General features: G+C 46.9%; 1 protein-coding gene across 12 annotated transcripts in view; it reads left to right on the top strand.

The window, feature by feature from the left end:
- Positions 1 to 22,309, top strand: part of NCAM1 (neural cell adhesion molecule 1) — a 356,688-nt gene that overhangs the window by 263,117 nt on the left and 71,262 nt on the right. For all 12 annotated transcript variants that reach the window (XM_060180061.1, XM_060180055.1, XM_060180060.1 and 9 more), the window contains exons 2-5: positions 16,855 to 16,929; positions 19,004 to 19,222; positions 21,469 to 21,612; positions 21,955 to 22,092. In XM_060180061.1, the coding sequence (XP_060036044.1) occupies positions 16,855 to 16,929; positions 19,004 to 19,222; positions 21,469 to 21,612; positions 21,955 to 22,092 (576 nt within the window). The remainder of the gene's footprint in view (positions 1 to 16,854; positions 16,930 to 19,003; positions 19,223 to 21,468; positions 21,613 to 21,954; positions 22,093 to 22,309) is intronic.

Raw genomic sequence — 22,309 nt, 5'->3', positions numbered from 1 at the left:
CATGCAGGTGGGCTAAAGGTATTGTCTGGGAAGGTATTGTCAGAGTTGAGAATAGGACTAGAAAGCTAGATTAGGGGAGATAATACCTTCCAAATATGAGGAAAGTATATAAATACCATTAACTATAGGCCCCATTGATCTGACCTAGGGCCCATTTCTGTTCATATTTAGCACAGGACCCGGTGTAACATTTGAGTCCCTGCAGTCTGAACTCACTGCCCATGGTCACAACTAGGAACATTCTAGGCTGTACTCATTTCAGGACTAGTCTTCCTCGAGTATCAGCACTGGTTATCCCAGCCTCCCTTTGGACAGTGGGGCAGTCCCCACCATTGCTGTTGATTTGGCTCAGGTTCTGTTTTTAAGGAAGAATGACTCAGTGGCAGATGACCTGATTACTTTCTAAAAGAAACCCAGTTTTGCCTAATCACTGTGACTTGACACCATTTGCAAAGTTCAAAGGTTAGTTCCCAGAGAATTCACCATCTAAAGTAATGAAGGTGTATGTGTGTATGTATTTCACATGCATATAATCGTTATGCAGCTGCATGTCTGTGTGTCCCACCTTATTAAGTCTCCTTTGTAGAACTTCCAGACAGAACACTATAAACTCCCATTGCTAGGATAGGTTTCCAGGAGATGAGAGGAAGAATGCCTGGAACCTTCCCAGGAGAGAGCATCTGTCTTTTATTAGGTTTAGTCTAATTCAGATAAGGATACAGTAATAAAGCTTAGTCACTGGGTTGTTTTTTTTTTTTAACTTGGAGAATTAATGGTTTATAGTAAACAGTAAATACAGTTGTTGGTACATGTGTAAAATTTCTCAGTTTTCTACAAGACAGTCTAACACCACCCCCTCCCCCCCCCCCCATACACATACTTAAGGTCCTCTTGCATCATCATGCACTAGGCCCTGAAAGGCGCTGGGGTTTAAAATCACCCTTAAGGAGAGCCTTTACCCTGGCATGGAAGTTAAGCGGCATTGTTTCTGTGAGGTCCGAGGTCCTTCCTAAAAGAAGATGCTGCCTCTGCTGAGGCTTCAGTTGGGCCTTTTTCTCACAGAAGTGAACCACATGTCTGCCCTTGACCTTTGAATGGGTTCTTTGGGATTCAGCAACTTGAGCATTCTTGTCCTTGAGCATTAAAGTCCATTAGGACATGGTGCCATGGGCGGGGGGAGGTGCTTTAATGTCTTTGTCTTTGATTTCATACACTGGGATTCAAAGACACTTCTGCCTGTTGGATAAATCAGAGTGAGTTTGTCAAAGACACTTGGGTTTGGACTGGGGGAGGGAGGCAGTCTAAATGAATAATGCAAGAATTTACCAGTGGTTGCTTAAATAAAAGCCCTACTACAAAAAAAAAATGATAAAGGATATCATAAGGACTTCATTCTGTATTTAAGTTTTCTGATTTACTGGCAGAGTTAGAGGGTTGTAGCCTTATTCTGGGCAAGAAAGGAGCAGCACTAGCACATTTGGAGAGATCTAAGATGTCAAGATGAGTGGGAACATTGTGCATTGGAACATTGTGCATTTGGTTGTTTTCTCCAAACTTCCCTACTCCTACCCATTGGCCCATGTCCTGCAGCCCTCCTAACTCTACCCAAACATTTGATTCATTGTATGTCGAGAAGACTGATCACAAACTAGAGTGCAGCCAGAAGTCCCTGCTGTCACTACGTGTACAAATCATTGAGTAAAGCTACCAAGAACGAAGCTGGAGTGTCAATAACTGAGATGGACAGACACTCATAGGAATCTTCTGGACACCCCCCCCCCCATCCTGTATGAAGAGCAAAGGGTTATGGTGGAGCCAAAGGACATTCAACATAGAGTCAGAAGTGATGTCCTGGGCAGCTCTCTGGGTATATGGATAATCAGGTCACAGGCTCAGAGGAAGGGCCTACTTTGGATGTGCCAGCCCCACCACCTACTCACCATCTGCTTCTCCCCTTTCTCTTTCCTTGCCATCACTCCACCTGGGCTGTGTCTGCTCTCATCTCCGAATTCCTGACTAGTCATCATGATACATTCAGCATTTAGCTCTTACCTAAATAGTGGGTGCCAGTAGGTAGCTTTATTTTTGCTTTCATTCTTTCTTTACTATCAGGGTAAGTACCTAGGGACTCAGTGCCTGAACTCAGAAAATGTTTTCAATTTTTCTTTTGATAAGAGAAAGAGAGATAGAGAGAGAGAGAGAGAGAGAAACTGAGACTCTGAGACTGCTGCAATACTCATGAAGCTTTCCCCCTGTCAGTGGGGACTAGGGGCTTAGACCTGTGTCCTTGTACGTGGTGACCTGTGTGCTCTACCACATGTGCCACCACCCTGCCCCAGCAGCAGCTTTTTTTATTTGTTCCCTGATTCAAGAAAACAGAAGCTATTTGCCATAGTAACAGCTATGCTGCTTGTAAACTTCTTATCAGTTAAATGGCTGGGTTTACTCCTTCTCTGTCACCTTCACGTGTTTGTAGATTGCAGTTCCATTTATTATGATCCATCATCTGATTGGGGTGAGAGTCACTGGGGATTTGGAAATGGGCTCCCCATCCATTTGAAAAGAGAGTATCCTCTTGTAGAAACCTCTCCTCCACAGACACTTTCCAGATGGCCTCCTGTGAGAGGAGCTGTTTTGAGAGAGCCATCACTGAGAAGTTGCATGAATAATCCATTTCTAGCCAGGTGGGTGGGGGCAGCTAAGAACCAGTCACAACTAATGTGTCACCATTGAGTAGCTTTTAATATCGACATTTTAATAAGAGACCATATGGCTTATTCAGGGTCCAGATTGGGAGTGGGGTTATGAGTAACCCATAGGCAGGAAAACCCAGCTCATACCCTCATCCCTGCTGGTAACCATCATCAATGTTGAGTTCTGATGGCAGCAATGAAGGCTGCAGGTGGCATGGGGGCCAGGCCCATTGTGGGTAGAGAGCTTCAGTTCAGAGAGGAAGATGAGCCTTTTGTGTGTGTGTGTGTGTGTGTGTGTGTGTGTGTGTGTGTGTGTGTGTGTATGAGAGGGGAGGGATATGTGGCCAGTGGGCTCAGAATTCAAGGGCCCTCTGTGGCCAGCCCCTGTTCAGAACCAGTGTCTCTTCTGGTCTGAATCAGTCTAATTCCAAGTAGAGATTAACTCTGTTTATGTGCTTCTCTTCAAGTTCATCAGCATACAAGTTAACTTTGCTTTTTAAATCATCTTCATGTGACATGGGGAATGACCTTGGGCTCACACGTGTGCTGTACTGAGTCCCCTCCAGCTCACTTTTCTGTTTATTTTATATACTAGATGCAGGAGGGTGGGGGGGAGAGACACCATAGCACTGCTCCACCACCCATGAAGCGTCCCTCGAAAGCCAGTACTGTCCATGTTCTCCCATTTCTTACTGGGGCTCATACCTAGGGCCACACAGATAGAAAGCATGTGCTCTACCAGCTGACCTATCTCCTGCCCCCAAAGTGATTCTTGAAATAAATACTTACTTTAGATCAATGACTATGAGCTCAGATCCACTTGAGTTCAAATCCTAGCTCGGCTGCATAGCAGATTTATTTAGGTTTGTTGTTTGTTTGTTTGCTTGTTTTCTTGTAATAATAAATAAAATATTATGGGCCTTAATGGTTCTCAGGGCAGTTGTTGAGACTTGGGTACAGCGTCTCATCTCCCTATGACAGGTGTCTGCAGAACACTCACCTTCAACTTTGGTCCATTTTTACCATCGACACCAGGGTTCCCAAACTCTCTCTATCTATTCCAGCCCCCTTCTTCTCCTCCTTCTCCTTCTCCTCCTCCTCCTCTTCCTTCTCCTCATCCTTCTTCTTCTTCTTCTTTTTTGCCTCCAGGGTTATCGCTGGGGCTTGGTACCTGCACTACAAATCCACTGCTCCTGGAGGTCATTATGTTCCCTTTTTTTTAATTGCCCTCGTTGTTGTTGTTATTCTTGTTGTTGTTATCGCTGCTGTTGTCAGATAGGACAGAGAGAAATTGAGAGAGAAGGGGAAGATGGGGGAGAGAAAGACACCTGCAGACCTGCGTCACCACTTGTGAAGTGATCCCCCTGCAGTTGGGGAGGCAGGGGCTCGAACCAGGATCCTCATGCCATGTGCACTTAACCCACTGCTCTATCACCCAGCCGCCCTACCCCCTTCTTTCCCAAAGTCCTTTGCTTTGCTGCAAAGCACTATACCCAGTCCAACAATATTTTATTTATTATTGGATACAGAGAGAAATTGAGAGGGGAGGGGACGATAGGGTTTACCACTTGTGAAGCTTTTCCACCTGCAAGTGGAGACCAGGGTCTGGAACCTGGATCCTTGCACACTGTAATGTGTGGACTTAACCAGGTGTGTCATTGCCTGGCCCCTCTGCATAGCAGATTTGTAACCATGGAATCATTTAGCCTCTTAGTTCCTTAGTTTCTCCATTTGTCAATGACCATAACAGCATACGTATCTCATCTCCTAAGATTGCTTTGAAAATTACAGGAACTCAATAAAGTGCTTAGTATGGAGGCTTTCCAGGCTTGCGTCATGTGAGAGAGACCAGGAACTCGTGGCGGCATGGTAATACAATTCTTTATTCAGGCGGGAGCCCCAGAGTCAGGTGTGGGCACAGCGGGGTAAGTCACATGGCGCCAAACCACAGTGGTCGCCTCCCACTCTGCACACCAGCCCTTCTCCAGGTTGGGACACAGGAGAGAAAAGAGAACGAAACCAGTAACAGATGTGGACTTTATAGGGTAAAATTGGAAGTGGCAAGTCAGGAACGGAGATGGCTGGGAAAGGGGGTGGAGAAAAGAAAGAATGGGAAGGTAGAAAGCTTCCGTAGCAACGGTTGCTAGGGTTTTAACTGGCGGGATTAATATACCCTGCAGGCAGGGTGGGTCTCAAGGTAGAAAGAAGATAGATCAAAGGAATGGGTGGGGAATCTTTCAGGCAAAACAGTGATTATGTAAATAGGCCATAGTGTCAGCAGTGGAGGATGGAGCAGGGGGGCTGCCTTAATGTCCAACAGAGGCTGGCACTTAATAGTTACTATATATTGTACTTATATCTCTTTGTTTGCGAGTATGAATTTTTCACTTGTCAGAAACCAAATTTGGTTGTTTGAGAGATTATAAAGCTTTTGTATCTTCAATAGTCCAGATGTGCTTAAGGCTTGGAACACATCAGGGCATTTTTTAAAAGACATGGGCAGCATCTAAAATTCTCAGGATGAAGTTGCATGCCAGCATTCTCTAAATCTCCCTTTTCTGGGTGTAAAGAATACAACATCTGTAAACAACAGCTGGACAAATACTGAAAGATATAATTCCAACTTCTTGCCAGGCTGGCAGAAGCTATGGGGCCAGGGGAAGCGATTTGGCTTATATCAGTACCTTTTTAGAACCAGAAAAAAGAGAGCCAATGAGTCTTTTTATCAAGGCAAGTTTAGAGGTGTGTAGACCAAAGAAAACATTGCCAGGTACATCCTGGAAGTGTCAGATAATACACAGCAGTTGACTAAGAAGACCCACATTATCAGGCAGATTCTAGGTTATCTAACTGGAGAACTTTAGCTGTCCCAAAGGGCAATTTATATCCTTGCTCCAAACCTCAGGCTGAGGGCTGGCCTAGAAGAGTCTTCTGAAACAAGTCATCCTGAGCTGAGCAGTCTCGGTCAGCCGGGCTCTCTAAACGCAGCTCTCCTGGCTGCAATGAGTAGAACTTTTCTCACCATTTGGTGCCGCCTGCTCTTTGGGGACAGGAGGGACAGGGACAGACCAGGCAAGAAGAAATCATTCAATGACTCCGTAGGAAAGACAAAGAAAATGAGGCATGGAGCATGGAAACAAAAGAGATTTGTCATCAGGAGTCAGCATATGGAGTGAACCCCAACTTTGCTAGCCCTTCATTCCTGGCACTTCCCATCTGTAGACTCAAAGGGGTGGGGAACATGTGCAGGTCCTCTCTAGCTCCAGCCTTCTTGGCAACTGAATGACTCTTCAGTCCTGGCCAAAAGTCCACTGGAGTAGGAGCTAGACAAGTTGCAGTCTAAGTAGAGGTCTTGCTGCCTGTTGGCAGCATGGTGCCCCCCACCCCCAGCTGTGGGTACCCTTTGGGACAGCCTTCACCCTTATTAAGCACTGTGTGAGCTGAGCCTGGTCCACCATTTCACACAATGAAAGAATTTCACACTTAAGACTCCAGGCCTGGAATCTGATCCTTGGAGACTGTTGGGGGGATACTTCTGAGTTTTTTCTGCTTTGGGAAATGATTCAGTAAATGTTTGCATGTACGTGTTTTGAGAGAAAGAGATGGTGTGTAGGCCAGGATTGAAAAATGCAAAGCTTTGTTGTTTGTTTCTGAGTATTCATTATAGGTAGGAATTTGCAGTACATTGAAGTGGTGAGAAGAAGAGCTCATTGAGTTGGTGGTCTGATCTTGAACTTGACTTTTTCTCCTCTCTTATTCAATGTTTTTATCCTTTGCCATTAACCCTTTTTACCTGCTTCTTTTCATAAACATTTTACTTATTTATTTTTAATGAGAGGAATACAGAGAAGACAGAGAGAGAGAGACCGAGAACAGAGTACTGCAGAGCTCTGGCTTAGGATGGTGCTGGGAGTTTGTAGTCTTATATGCATGAAAGACTTTTTGCAGGGTGGAGATAGATAGCATAATGATTATGCAAAGAGACTCTCATGCCTGAGGCTCCAAAGTCCCAGGTTCAGTCGCTCCCTCCCCCACTACCATAAGCCAGAGCTGAGCAGTGCTCTGGTAAAAAGAAAAAAAAAAAAAGACTTTGCATAACCATTATGTTGCATCCCCAGTCCCTTTACCTGCTTCTTCTTCCAACTCATCCCCATCCCCAGCCTCTGTCAACCACCAGTTCATTCTGTATATCTACTATACTAGCTTGGGTCTTTTCTTGTTTGATTTTGTTTTAGATTCTACATAAAAGTAAGGCCATGGGGGAGTCGGGCTGTAGCGCAGCAGGTTAAGCGCAGGTGGCGCAAAGCACAAGGACCGGCATAAGGATCCCGGTTCGAACCCCGGCTCCCCACCTGCAGGGGAGTCGCTTCACAGGCGGTGAAGCAGGTCTGCAGGTGTCTATCTTTCCCTCCCCCTCTCTGTCTTCCCCTCCTCTCTCTATTTCTCTCCGTCCTATCGATAAATAAATAAATAAAATGATAAAAAAAAAAGTAAGGCCATTTAATATTTTCCTTTATATGTCTCATTTCTGTCACTTAGTAAGTACAGTGCCCCTGAAATCTACCCATTTCAAAGATGGCAGTTTCTCCTCATTTTTGTGATTGAATGATATTCCGATGTACATGTGCATGTATCCTTGGGAACCTACCTGGCTCATGAGTGTGTAAGGAGCCCATCACCTCTTTCAAGTAGATTTGGTTTAGACATACCTATAGACTTCCTGCAATTTGTCTGCGTGGTTTGCCTTCTTGCAAATCACTCTGGTTTCTCTGTTTACCTGCTGCCACCCCCAGGTCATCTTCCCTTCCCTCTCCCCTATTGAATGTAGCTTCCCCACTTCTGTTGTGTGCTAATGTACCCAACCAGGAGAGACCACAGTTCCCTTGAGGGCTTCCTTTTCTCTCTGGCTGGATGACATTTTGGAGGAAAAGTTCAGAGTCCAGTATCCTGTGGAGGAGCCTCCCGGGACTCTGATGTCAGCTGACTTGGAAACCCCAGGGGGATTACTTCTGGGCGGTTTGGTTTAAAAGGGAATTAGAATACTTAGTATGTATACAGATGGGGCCTGAACTAGGTTAACACAAGAATTGGCAGCCCTACAGATGGCTTCTGGATGATTTCCGTTGCTGGTATGAGCCAGCTTCAAGAAATGAGGATACAATTAAAATATGGTCTACCATTATGTTATCATCATAAAAAAAGTTGAAGTCAAATCTGTAAGAACATGTATTTTTCTAGTTCTTTTGAAATAACTTTTGATTGTTTGAAAATAGCTTAGATAACTCTGGGGTGGGTAGTAAAATTGTCTGCTGCATGTTCTACTACCCAGCAATTAACAACAGTAACTCAAACTAGAAATATAGGGTACATATCAGGTTTGGGTGAGATGCACCTGACATCCCTAAGTGTTGCTTTTTCTCTCTGAAAATGAGATAATTACCTGTGTCCAGATGCTTCTTGAAGTCATAACAGTCTGACAAGTTTTTCACAAATATAGCCAGGTAGCTAGCACATGTAGCTGTAAATACACATAGATCCCCCCTGCCCGTGTGTGTGTGTGTGTGTGTGTGTGTGTGTGTGTGTGTGTGTCTTCTCTAAAGATATTTTGGACAGATTAAACCCAGTAGTCTACAAGAGGGACCCTACTATCTTATCTCAGTTTTTTTTTTTTTCATCCAGGGTTATTGCTGGGCTCGGTGCCCACCGCTCCTGGAGGCCATTTTTTCCCCCTTTTGTTGCCCTTGTTGTTGTAGCCTTGTTGTGGTTATTATTATTGCCATTGTTGATGTTGTTCGTTGTTGGATAGGACAGAGAGAAATGGAGACAGGAGAGGAAGACAGGGAAAGACAGAGAGGGGGAGAGAAAGATAGACACCTGCAGATCTGCTTCACCACCTGTGAAGCGACTCCCCTGCAGGTGGGGAGCCGGGGGCTCGAACCAGGATCCTTACGCCGGTCCTTGCGCTTTGCACCACATGCGCTTAACCCACTGCGCCGCCGCCTGACCCCCCTTATCTCAATTTTATCACAAACATTATTGGGAATTTTATTTGTATGGAGTTTGTGTTTCTGCATATGTTCAAAGTACTGTTGTATGTGTACTTTCATTTCAGAAATAGCTTACATAGCCTGACCTTGTATTTGGAACTTGACACACATTGTCTTTCTGCATCATCTTTGAGTCCCTGTGAGATGCTAGGGCTGGGTGGTCACTTACAGATGTAAAGGAGAGACTCCGTTTCACTTGGGCCCTTGAGTGACTGTTAGAGCTGGAACTTGGACCTACGCCTTATTGACTGCAGATCCTGAATTCTGAACCACAATTCTCTCCTGACTCATGACAGCCCAACCACAGGAGTTCAATTTTATTGCCACCTTCACTCTGCAAACAAGAAAATCAAGTCCAAAGTGCAGTGACTTGAGTCGAGTGTCCGCATTATTGATTTTTGACTTTGGCTGAATGTGGTCAGTTTATTCCTACATAGTTCTGACTGGCATGTAAAACAAAGTAATAGAGAGATTGGCGTCAGGCCACCCAATCAACGATTGAATCATTTGGGAAGATTAGTTTTAACCGTAAAGGAACATAGTGGCTCCCTCAAAAATAGTAAGTGAAATAAAATTGGGGGAGGGGGAGAGCTGCTAAGGTACGTTTATTAAGAATAACAGTGCACAAGTATGAAATTTATCAGGTATCAGACACTTTTTTTTTTTTGCCTCTAGGGTTATTGCTGGGACTCAGTGCAGCACTACAAATACACCACTCCTAGAAGCCATTTTTTCATGTGATTGGATAGGACAGAGATAAATTGAGATGGGATGGGGAGATAAAGAGGGGGAGAAAAAGATAGACACCTGCAGACCTGCTTCACCACTTGAGAAACGTCTCCCCTGCAGGTGGAAAGCTGGAACTCAAACCCGGAGTGATTCTCCATCATCCACTCTTTTCTTTCTTTTATTTATTTATTTATTTATTCCCTTTTGTTGCCCTTGTTGTTTTTATTGTTGTAGTTATTCTTGTTGTTCTGATGTCATTGTTGTTGGATAGGACAGAGAGAAATGGAGAGAGGAGGGGAGACAGAAAGGGGGAGAGAAAGACACCTGCAGGGCATCTTCCTCAATGTGTGTGTGCCCACCCTGGCTTGGGGTCCAGGAGCCGTGTGAGTCTCTGCTGTCTTCCTCAGCCACAGTGTCTAAGCTCGTGACAAGAAAGTTCTTTCATTAGCCATGGGAGAGACCTGGGCTCGCTTTCTTTTCTCAGCTCCTACCTCCTCAAGCGCACTCAACTCTGAAGAGAACACAGAAAGATTAAGCTGCTGCAAGAAGTTGCTGATGCAAGTGAAACCCGCAGGCCCCTTTTTTGAAATCACAATAATCTGTCTCTGTTGCCTTGCCTTTGAAAGAGGCCCACCTCTTCTGACAAGTGCCTGAGCATCTCTGATGAGCTGAAGAATTTTTTATGGTTTCCAAATTCTTATTTTTTTAATTTCTTTATTGGAGAATGTTTTACAGTCGACAGTAAATTCAATAGTTTGTATATGCATACTATTTCTCAATTTTCCACACAATACAACCCCCACTAGGTCCTCTGCCATCCTGTTCTATGACCTGAACCCTTCCCACCCCAGAGTCCACCCCAGAGTCTTTTACTTTGGTGCAATACACCACTTCCAGTGCAAGTTCTGCTTAGTGTTTTCACTTCTGATCTGGTTTTTCAACTTCTGCCTGAGAGTGAGATCATCCCATAATCATCTTTCTATTTCTGACTTATTTCACTTAACATGATTTCTTCAAGCTCCATCCAAGATGGAGTAAAGAAGGTGAAGTCACCATTTGTAATAGCTGAGTAGTATTCCATTGTGTATTTAGACCACAACTTGCTCAGCCACTCATCTGTTGTTCGACACCTGGGTTGCTTCCAGGTTTTGGCTATTACAAATTGTGCTGTTATGAACATAGGTATACACAAGTCTTTTTGTATGGGTGTGTTGTGTTCCTTAGGATATATCCCCAGGAGAGGAATTGCAGGGTCATAGGGTAGGTCCATTTCTAGCCGTCTTGAGAGTTCTCCAGACTGCTCGCCACAGAGGTTGGACCAATTTACAAGCTGAAATTTGAATTCCCTTTCCTTTAGCCATGAAGGCTTTATAGTTGGTTTCCACTGGGGGTTTGGGAATTATAAAACATGTATCTACACCTGAAACTATTTGCTAAACAGCTTGGCATCTCTTTCAGGACATGGCATCAACTTAAAAATAATAATGAAAGACACTTAAATTGAAAAGAAAACATGTACATCTTGGACTCACAAAATAGCTTACTTCCTTACTTCCATAGTGTTCTCCTTTGCCATGAGCACAACCCAGGTGCTAGCCCAGCACCCCAGCGACTCCTACCGCACTCCCCACACACACTGAATTAGAAGAAGCTCCAGTACCATGGTTTATTTCCCTCTCTGTGCCCACATCGGGGGGAGGATTTTAATTTTATTTTTAGTAGTTTATTTTGTATTGGGGGATTAATGTTTTACAATAGACAGTTAATACAATAATTCGTACATGCGTAACATTTCTCAGCTTTCCACATAACCATACAAAAAGATTTTTTTTAAATATTTATTTTATTTATTTATTCCCTTTTGTTGCCCTTGTTGTTTTATTGTTGTAGTTATTATTGTTGTTGTCGTTGTTGGATAGGACAGAGAGAAATGGAGAGAGGAGGGGAAGACAGAGAGGAGGAGAGACAGATAGACACCTGCAGACCTGCTTCACCGCCTGTGAAGCGACTCCCCTGCAGGTGGGGAGCTGGGGTTCGAACCGGGATCCTTATGCCGGTCCTTATGCTTTGCGCCACCTGCGCTTAACCCGCTGCGCTACAGCCCGACTCCCACAAAAAGATTTTTTAAGCATACAAACCTCCCACAGGATTATTTTACTTTATTTTTATATTTTTTGAAGATTTTTTTTTATGAAAGAGAGAGAATCAGAGCATCACTCTGGTATATATAATGCCAGGAATTGAACTTGTACTTCATACTTGAGAGTCCAGTGCTTTTTAAATGAGACTAGGAAGTAGGTTTCATTGTGTTTTCAAGAAACCCTCTCCACTGTTCATAAGGGAGAGAAAAGTTTGGAAGGCATGGCTGGAACTTTGGACCCTATATGACTCTGAATCTGAATCTTGATCTCCCAATACCATTTCTTAATGACTGTGAGACTTCATTTCTCCATCTGTAGAAAAGGGATTATAATACAATGGTTATCTGCAATCAGAGAGGCCAGGTACATTTAACAAGGACAGAAGAAATGTCTGGGATATGATTAGAACACTTGTGCACTCTTTCCTCGTCCTTTGGAAAGACAGCAGAGAAGTGGGGCCATTGGCGCAACCTGTCTGACCACGGAAAGGCAGCAGAGATAACTAGCAGGTAATGATGAGTCTATTGGGAGGCCAGCCGAAGGTTAGCAATACTTACAGAGCATAGGCTGCAGGGCTGGAACCTTAGAATCACATGGCTTTTCATCTCAACTTTCCTAATCATTGGCTGTATTACCTCATTCATGAGAAGATGGCTCCATTTGTCTGAGCTTCAATGTCTTCTTTGGTAGACCAGAGACAATAGTCTTGACCTTTCTCTTTCTCTCAGAACTGCTGTGAGCATCAGGTAAAATAAGAAGTGTATTTGGCAAGCCAGAAAGTAAGCTGACTGCCAGAGGCCATGTGAGTGAGTTTTTATTGGAGATCCTAAGAAGTATTGACTAGGGGGACTGCCAGGTCTTCCTTGGTCACGCTCAGGTTCAAACACATCGATAAGCCTGTGTTACTGGTTTTTATTAGGTGCAGGGGAATGAACCAAGGGCCTTGCACATGTGCTACCCCTCTGAGTTAGCTTTCTGGTCCAATATCTTTATTCTCTGTACTTAAAGAGACAAGAGAAGGAGTGCAGAAAGAGAGGAGAGACACCAAATCCCCATCCCACCACTCCTGGAGTTCCCTTCAGTGCTGGCCACTGTGTTCCCATGTGGTGCTGAGGATTGAGCCCAGCGTCTCACATGCTGTAAACTGTGTGCTTTACCAGATGAGTTCTCTCCTAGGTCTCAGACCTATGTCTCTGAATACAGCTGAGATGAAGGCAGAGTTCTTGTAAAAAACAATCATTTATACAAAGATGAGATGCTTTTTCTAGGGATTTTTTTTTTTTTGCCTCCAGGGTTTTTGCTGGGACTCGGTGCCTGGACTATGAATCCACTGGTCCTGGAAGCCATTTTTCCCCTTTTCTGTGGCCCTTGCTGTTATTATTGTTGTTGTTACTGCTACTATTCTTGGATAGGACAGAGAGAAATTAAGAGAGAAGGGGGAGACAGAGAGGGGGAGAGAAAGATATATACCTGCAGACCTGTTTCACTGCTTGTGAAGTGACCCCCCCCCCCGCAGGTGGGGAGCTGGGGGCTCAAACTGGGATCCTTATGCCAGTATTTGCACTTCGCTCCATATGCACTTAACCTGCTGCGCTACCACCCAGCACCCTGGGGAAATATTTTTATCAGTTGCCTTAAAGGTACAGGTCATCCCAGGTCAGGACTCACTCATATATGCATCTGGAGAAAGCTGTTGATTGAGGTAGGGATTTTTATTGAAAACAGTGAAACTTCTGATAGAATAAAGTTATTTATTTATTTTATTTATTTATTTATTTAAATAAATATTTTATTCCCTTTTGTTGCCCTTGTTGTTTTATTGTTGTAGTTATTATTGTTGTTGTCACTGTTGGATAGGACAGAGAGAAATGGAGAGAGGAGGGGAAGACAGAGAGAAGGAGAGACAGATAGACACCTGCAGACCTGCTTCACCGCCTGTGAAGCGACTCCCCTGCAGGTGGGGAGCCGGGGTTCGAACCGGCATCCTTATGCCAGTCCTTGCGCTTTGTGCCACCTGCACTTAACCCGCTGCGCTACAGCCCGACTCCTGTATTTATTTTTTTTACCAGAGCTCAGGCTTATGGTGGTACAGGGGATTGAACCTGGGACTTCAGAGCCTCAGGCATGAGAGTGTCTTTGCATAACCATTATGTTATCCACCCCTGCCCTCTGATAGATAAGGAAGGAAAAGGCAACATAAAATGAAGAGAGAGGGCTTGACGTTTGGAGCAGGATTTCCACTTACCGTTATTAAGCCAACTAAGTCAAGATTTTGCATAAGAAGAGGAATAACCAAGTCATTGTACTGTGGTGGAAAATATCCAAGCATTGATTTCCAAAAGAGTCTGGGGTCCTCTCTGGCCTGGCTTTGACTCTGGATCTTTGAGAGAGGAATTAACTATCTTTTCCATGTGTGCAAAAAGTCATGAGTCAAAATGAAATTCTCTCCTTCCCAAAACCCTCTGTGATGCTATGCTAAAAATGTGTGGCTGCTGATGCAGCTGGAATGCCTTTGAAATTCTTTTTCCTTTCTCCCCATGACCCAGAGGTAGATCCTGGCCACATCTGGGTAGAAGAATCTTCATGCTTGTGGTCTTATGCCCCTTGAGAGCCATGTTCTGTTTTCAAAGAGCTGAAGTGTTTTCACTTGGGACAAGAATACTGTCCTCATGGCATTCCGGGCTTAGCTGGGTAACAGTATCCATATGTCAGACACGCTGTTAGCACTCAGCATATGGACAATGAGCTTCTCAAGCAGAAATACATCTTCCGTTCTCTGAGATGGAAGCTGCCCCATCACCTTCTGGAAGGGCCACTGCTTAGGTGACAGATGAGTCCAGGCAGCATCTGCGTTTCACAGGCCTGTGTTTCCGTGGAATGTTACACAGACGGGGATAGGAATGGTCCTGGCTGGCCTGCAGACAGATGGTCCGTAGGCCCCAGATACCACAGGCCGACTCAGCTCCAGCTTGCTGTGTTCCAGAAGGGGTGTTGAAGCACAGGTTCCATTCCTCGGGTCCCCCAGATTGTTCAACGGAAGGAAGCATTTCATCTTCCACCCACAGAGGCAGCCTTGCATCCTAGAAGAAACACTTACTGGGAGCCAGGTAGCCTCAGCTAGTGACCTCAGGGAAGTCACTGTATCTCTCTGGAGGGGGAGGAGGGAGGAGACGTGGGCATAGCAGAGACCCCTTCTGGCCTGCAGCTTGAGACTGAGTGATTGAATGACGGGTGCAGCCTGAGAGGAGGTGAAGCAGCTGGAGCACCAGACTTGCATGCACAAGGTTGCAAGTTCAATCCCTGGCATCACATCACCAGATTGATGTTCTGGCATTTGCTCTCTCTAGTTCTCTTTCTCCCACCACCACCACCACCCCCTTATCAATAAATGCTTAAAAGTGGCACCCAAGCTCTGAGATGTCTATTTCAAAGGAGAGAAATAGATAAGGAGCACAGTGAGTCACACTGGCCTGGGGACATGGGGTCTCCACCCCACATCCTGTTTCACCGAGGCTCTGTGAGCTGAGGGAAGCCTAGGGGAAGGGCTTTCACCGCTCAGTCCAAATGAGACTTCAGCATAAAACCACATGAGGGAAAGCCCAGCATGACTAGACTAGCCCTTCAGCCCAGCTTTGGGGAGTCCCTACATACCCCCCACCTCCACTGAAGAGCAGCATCCTCTCCCTGCCCAGACCCCACCCCTGCCTACCCTCCCTCCTGTATCCGTTTGTGTCCCCACCACCTCTCCCTCTCTCCTGCAGCCTCTATGGGGCCTTTCCATGCTCTGCTTTATCTGTCATTTGACTGGTTAGGAAATCTGTGCCTCCCATCTCTCCCAGCACTGGGTTGCCAAACCCCCACCCCCACCCCCACCCCACCCCCGACGTTCCCAGCAGCCCTTTGATCCCTCTGCATTGCTGCCTTGTCCATGGTCTTTCGTGGGCTGAGCATGGAGGACTGGGACCTGCAGCAGCTCTGTCTGAGAGGCGGTCACCATGGCAACCCACTCAGCCTCCATCTACTGGGAAGAGAAAATGGCTGTTGGGGAAGGGCTCCCAGAGTCTGCTGCCTGCCTGTTCTGCTCCCCCCCTCAAGCTGGCTGGAAGAAGCTACCTGCATTGAACTGAAAGTCCATTATCCTTTATCTGTCCAGTTTCCTCCACCCAAGAGAACGCGAGGCAGGAGGAAATGGACTCCAAATGAATGAAAGCATTGTTTCCCTCCCTTCACTCTATTTTCATGAGGAGCTGTTATCAGCTCCCAGCCGATCAGTGAGGAAAGCAGGAATGAGGGCACCGGAGATCCAGTGTAATGCATTTTGTCTTATCAGTGCGGTGGAACGACAAAGCACTAAGAATTCTGTGCCCAGAAATACAGGGAACACCAGAGGGCTCAGACCAAAGCTCTCCTGAGATAATGCTGTTTGAAGCTGACTGTCTGCGGAGAGGAGGCTTCTTTTAGTGCATTGTTGGTCTCGCTGTGGTGTGGTCAAATGGGCATGCTCCACTTCAAAATCAGGGTGCAGCTGTCCCCAGCTCCCCCTCCACTGTGTTGAAACATAGTGGCATGGGGGGTGGGCTAGCAGGAGACCCCAGTGCGCTGTCCCAGCATAGCAGGCTGCCCTGGTGCCACAGCCATGAGGACACTTCAAGTTAATGTCTCAGCATCACTAGTCAGGCGACTGTTTCTGTGACCCCCACCCCACCCCCCCATCCCGGAAGTGCTGCTGCTTAGAGCAGGGCCATAAGTCTTCCCAAGGAGTCCACAGATCTTAGGGCGGGAGTCATCCTAGATCTCCCCATTGGGCCTTTGCACTCTCTGGTGGGGGACAGCAATTCTAAAAAGAACTAGTCTAGATTATGGTCACTCCTGACCCGAGGAACTGTGGATCTTTTTTTCTTTGATAGGACAGAGAAATTGAGAGTGGAAAGAGAGATGGTGAGGGAGAGAGAAAGAGAGATACCTGCATACCTGCTTTACCACTAGTGAATCCTTACTCCTGCAGGTGGGAGGGTGGAAGCTTGAATCTGGGCCCTTGTGCATTGTAATGTGTGCACTCAGCCAGGTGTTCCACGGCCCAGCCCAGCAACTGTGGATTCTTTCTTGTGGTGGCTAGACTTCATCCCTCCAAACCAAACCACCTCCTTTTCCTGCTCACCCCACGCCCAGCCGAGAGACTCCACTTGGTTATGAAAAGTCTGGAGTTCATTCTCAGAAATTCAACTGGTCTTTCATCTTTTCCAGTTTCTCTGCAGGTGGATATTGTTCCCAGTCAAGGCGAGATCAGCGTTGGAGAGTCCAAATTCTTCCTGTGTCAAGGCAAGTGCCACACTGCATGTCAAGAACCTGGCCTCATGGGACCAGTGGGCAGACAGAAGCCAGTGAGGGTCAGGTTGGCTGTGGACGCTCCTCCTCTGTTTCCAGAGATCTCAGCAGTGCGGCTGTGTGGCAGCAGGGTGACAGTGATACTGAGAGTCAGTGAAAGCTCTCAGATCATGTCCCTTCACGTCCTCAGGATGCCCCCACACGTGACAAGTGTCACTGGCCCTCTGCCTGGTGGTGGAGGAGGAAGTCTAAAGAGTCTCTTTAGAAAGTTAGCCCATCCCAGAAGAGTGCCTCAGCCCCAGAGCACCTATGAACGACCGCTGAGAACAGCACAGTTTCCTTGTGCCGGGGTCTTGTAAGACTTCTGCATCTTAGAATCCTTCAAGGCTGGAAAAATGTAGCCAGTCTCAAGGAAAGAAAAGCAGACTCCTAGGGAGTCGGGCAGTAGCGCAATGGGTTAAGCGCACATTGCGTGAAGCTCAAGGACCAGCATAAGGATCCCGGTTCGAGCCCCCGGCTCCCCACCTGCAGGGAGGTCACTTCACAAGTGGTGAAGCAGGTCTGCAGGTGTCTCTCTTTCTCTCCCCCTCTCTGTCTTCCCCCTCCTCTCTCCATTTCTCTGGGTCCTATCCAATAACAATGACATCAATAACAATAATAACTACAACAACGTTAAATAACAAGGGCAACAAAAGGGGAAATAGATAGCCTCCAGGAGCAGTGGATTTGTGGTGCAGGCACCAAGCCCCAGTAATAACCCTGGAGGCAAAAAAAAAGAAAGAAAGAAAGAAAGAAAGAAAGAAAGAAAGAAAGAAAGAGAAGAAAACTCCTGTGTCTGTTCCGCTGTGGAGGACACATACCCTGCGTGATCTAGATTTATCATAATGCCAAGAGTCTGTCCCCTGGTCCCCACTAGAGCTCCAGGATGTGGCAGACTGGGTACCTTTGGTTTGGGTTCAGAAAATATGCCCCCTTCTCACAGTCCAGATAACCCCAGGAGGAGCAAGGCTTCCCTTTAGGGCCTGGTTTGTTTGTATCTCACATACCGTGGACTTGGAACCTGGGAGAAGCAGGGAAGAGCTGAGCTAGGTGTAAGCTATGACATTTAACAAACTGCCTGTGGCAGGGAGGGGCCCCAGTGCTCGGCACTCGACCCTGCGCTGGCTGAACCCCCGCATGTGTTCACTCCAGCTCTGCCTTCTTTACAGCAATCGCACTGGTCTGGAGATGCAGCCGTGGCACCCACAGTACATCTTGCAAATAGTGCTATTTAATGAAAACATGAAGGGCCCTGAAAGGAAGGCAGTCTCATTTCCATGCTAAGCATCTGCGCAGGGCTGGGTGTGAGGGCCGTGAAGGGGCAGCAGGAAGAGGCAGGGCGAAACCACGTGACTGGTGCTGGAGCTGAGAACCTGGGTCCAGCACCGTGTGGAAGTAGCTGTGCAGGCCTGTCTGCCCTTCTGGGGACCCTGGGGGAGGCTGGGAGGCTCCGGCTACCTCCTTCGCAGCATTTAAGGAGGTGAGTTGTCTAAGACAGGGCTGCTGAAGTAAGTCGTGTCAGTGTGTATAGACAGATACTGGAATAAAAGTGGTTACCATCTGCACTCCCAGACTAGCTGGTGTCTCATCTTCCTCCCAGGAGACTGGAATCTAAGCCCTAGAAAACAAGCCGATCAATTGGCTCAGACCAGATAAGCCCTTGAGCTCAGATCCTAGATATGGAAACTCCCTCCAACCCCTGCTCTGTGGGGCTGAAACCTTCTAGCTTAGTGCACCCCACACCGTAGGTCCCCTACAAATGTCTCTTCTCTTCCCTGACTAAGCATAGCACCACTCAGAAACTCCAGTGCTGATAGGATGGCTGCTGAGTTCTCATCAAATATATTAAGTTGTGTCTGGTGCCCAGCAGTTAAACACAGAGCCAGCCTAGGGCCACAGAATGTTCTAACGTAAACGGTCCCCCAGCACCAGGATCTCTCGCTTGGTAGTTCTAAGTGCACAGTGTCACCCTGGAGGGGACTTGGTCTCTCCACCTTCAGTGGTCTGAAGATAGTCTCTTCCTCTTCAGTGGCAGGAGATGCGAAAGATAAGGACATCTCCTGGTTCTCCCCCAATGGAGAGAAGCTCACCCCGAACCAGCAGCGGATCTCAGTCGTGTGGAACGACGACTCTTCCTCCACCCTCACCATCTACAATGCCAACATCGACGACGCTGGCATCTACAAGTGTGTGGTCACAGGCGAGGATGGCAGTGAGTCCGAGGCCACAGTCAACGTGAAGATCTTCCGTAAGAGCAACTCCTCCTCCTCCTTCTCTCCTTCCCCCTCCCTCTCTTGCTTCCCCCCTCCTCCTCCTATGCTCTCTACCAGCTCCTTTGACCAAGCAGACACATGGGAGGCAGACAGAGTGGGGGGACCAGTAGAGGGTGCTGCAGAGAGTTTGATAAGTCCGCTTCCCTCTCCCTAGGTCTTTGAACAGTGCTAAGTGCTCTACTGCGTTCCATTCATTTTACTCCTAATGTAGTGCCAGGAATGAACCCAGGCCCTACATATGCACCCTATCACTAAGTTACCTCCCCCGGCCCAAGACTGAGTGAGTGAGTGAGTGAGGGAGGGAGGAATGGTGATTTTTGGTAGAGACCTGTGAGGCAGAGGGGCTGGGCCGCAGCACCAAAACTTCCTTCAATGTCATGAGGTCCAGACTCGAGTCTAGGTCAGTGCACTATCCAAGGGAGCTATTTCACCAATCTCCCAGCCCAGGTTATATTCTGTATATTTTAGAGAGGGAAAGAGAGAGACACTAAAGCACTGCTTTACTACCCATAGAGTTCCCTTAGTGCCTGCCTCCCTGATGCTCCCATGTTGTATCAGGGATCAAACTCATGGCCTCTTACCTGGCAGGACAAGTATGCAGTTGCCCTGCAAAGCCATCCCCCCCAATGCTTTAATATGTTCTGAAAATGATCCCGGGCCAACTCTGGTCTCACAACCCAGGCTCATTCTCGGCACAGCTGTCGTATCACTGCCTCTACTCTCAATTCAAATGGCACTGTTGCCTGAGGGCTCTTATGTGTTCCTTCCTTACATGTTTTCTTTGGCTGTTGTGTCATCCAGGTTTCCCCTCCCTGTGCCACTCTCCTGATGCTAACAGGGCCCAGAGCTAGTGGGGTGGGGGGCTATTACCCAACACTCTGTGTCACTCAGAGCAAGCAGTTCCACAGCCATAGAAACTCAGTCTGCTGGTGGCATCTCATTACCTTGTCCTGCCACTGCTCCATTGGCCCATAGAGTGGGGACTGACAGCCCAAGGACAGCACTGATTGCCATGATATCTGTTACTGTGAAACCGACCTTCCTTCTGTTGTGTCCTTCAGCATCTTCTTGGCTGTGGGAAAATAAAATTGAGGCACCAGACAGAGTGGTGGAGAGAGAAGGGGCCAATGTCATCCACTATTCATTGTGGAACAGACACCAATTTATGCTGCTGGTGTTCTGTGCTCTGTCGGCACCCTCCCTATGGCAACGATCCCCGGGCAGAGACTCTGCTCGCCTTCCATAGACCAAATGTGATGCATTTAGCATCCCTTGGATGGTCTTAATCTCCAAACATTGATGGCACCAGTCTCTCCTCCTTGCACCAGCTGCCTGGCCTCGCATTTGGGCCAAGTACTGGGGGACCACTGTTCCACTGTCTGTGCAGACGGAGAATTGCCCAAGACTCACTTCCAGGCAGCTCAGTTCTGTGAAAAGAGGTCTTTGTGGGAGACCCAGTTGTTTTCACTCATGTCTGTCTCTTTTTTTTTTAAATTTTTTATTTATAAAAAGGAAACATTGACTAAACCATAGGACAAGAGGGTTACAACTCCACACAATTCCTACCACCAGAACTCTGTATCCCATCTCCCCCCTCCCGATAACTTTCCTATTCTTTAACCCTCTGGGAGTATGGACCCAAGGTCATTGTGGGATGCAGAAGGTGGAAGGTCTGGCTTCTATAATTGCTTCCCCGCTGAACATGGGCGTTGGCAGGTTGATCCATACTCCCAGCCTGTCTCTCTCTTTCACTAGTGGGGAAGGGCTCTGGGGAAGCAGAGCTCCAGGACATATTGGTGGGGTTGTCTGTCCGGGGAAGTCTGGTCGGCATCCTGCTAACATCTGGAACCTGGTGGTAGAAAAAAGAGTTAACATACAAAGCCAAACAAGTTGTTGACCAATCATGACCTAAGGGCTGGAATAGTGCAGATGAAGAGTTGGGGTGTCCTCCATTTTGTAGATAGCTAGTAGGCATATTTTAGTTATATTCCAAAGGGCCTGTGGCTATACTAGTTTTTTTTTTCTTTTTCTTTTTCCTTTTTCCCCTGAGCCTGAAATCTGATATGGTGGTGGAGCCAAGTTATTGTTTGGGGAGATGATGTCATGGTTGGAAAAAGGACCAGAAAGCTGGATCAGGGAAGAGAGTAGCTCCCTAATATGGGAAAGGGGTATAAATAATGTTGTCTGTAAACCACTCATGTCTCTTTTGCTCCTCTTCCAGAGAAGCTCATGTTCAAGAATGCACCTACTCCCCAGGAGTTCCGGGAGGGGGAAGATGCCGTGATTGTGTGTGACGTGGTCAGCTCCCTGCCCCCAACCATCATATGGAAACACAAGGGCCGAGATGTCATCCTGAAAAAAGATGGTGAGACCTGAATTCCCTGACCCGTGGGATCCCCCAGGGTGTCTGCTGCTGCTAGCTAGCTCTGAGGCACCCCAACCCAAACTCAGATCCAAGCCTCCCTGAACCACATCCCCTGTCTCATCCCTGAGTGACTGGTACATTCAGACACTTGACTGTCTCTCCAGAGAAATAGCCAGGTTTCCAACAGACTGTTGCTCTTGATTCTATGTCAGAGCCTGCAATCCAGTCCCTCATTTCAGTTTACAGCCCCACTCCATAAGACTGAAGCTCAGGGACCACTTACTTGCAGATTGCGGAGCTCACTGACTGAGCGTGGCTGAACCTGCCTCTTGTCTCTTCTAGTCCGATTCATAGTCCTGTCCAACAACTACCTGCAGATCCGGGGCATCAAGAAAACTGATGAGGGCACTTACCGCTGTGAGGGCAGGATCCTGGCACGGGGGGAGATCAACTTCAAGGACATTCAGGTCATTGTGAACGGTGAGGACATATGTTCTTCCCACTCGCTCCACCATGACAAACTTGGTTTCCTATGGTCATTCTCTTGAGCTTCCTCCTTGGTCTACAAAGTAAGTCCTGACTTGCTCACAAGCTCAATTGAATTAACACACGCACACGCACACACTCATCTATTTTGCTTTTTTAAAATACCCTTGCCTTTTGGGTCTCCCTCAACCTTGCAGTTGATGAAGGTCCT

This window comes from Erinaceus europaeus, chromosome 20 (assembly GCF_950295315.1).
Source record: "Erinaceus europaeus chromosome 20, mEriEur2.1, whole genome shotgun sequence".
Taxonomy (NCBI): Eukaryota; Metazoa; Chordata; class Mammalia; order Eulipotyphla; family Erinaceidae; genus Erinaceus; species Erinaceus europaeus.
Note: the sequence above shows the minus strand (reverse complement) of the source record. Positions and strands in the feature narration are given on the sequence as shown.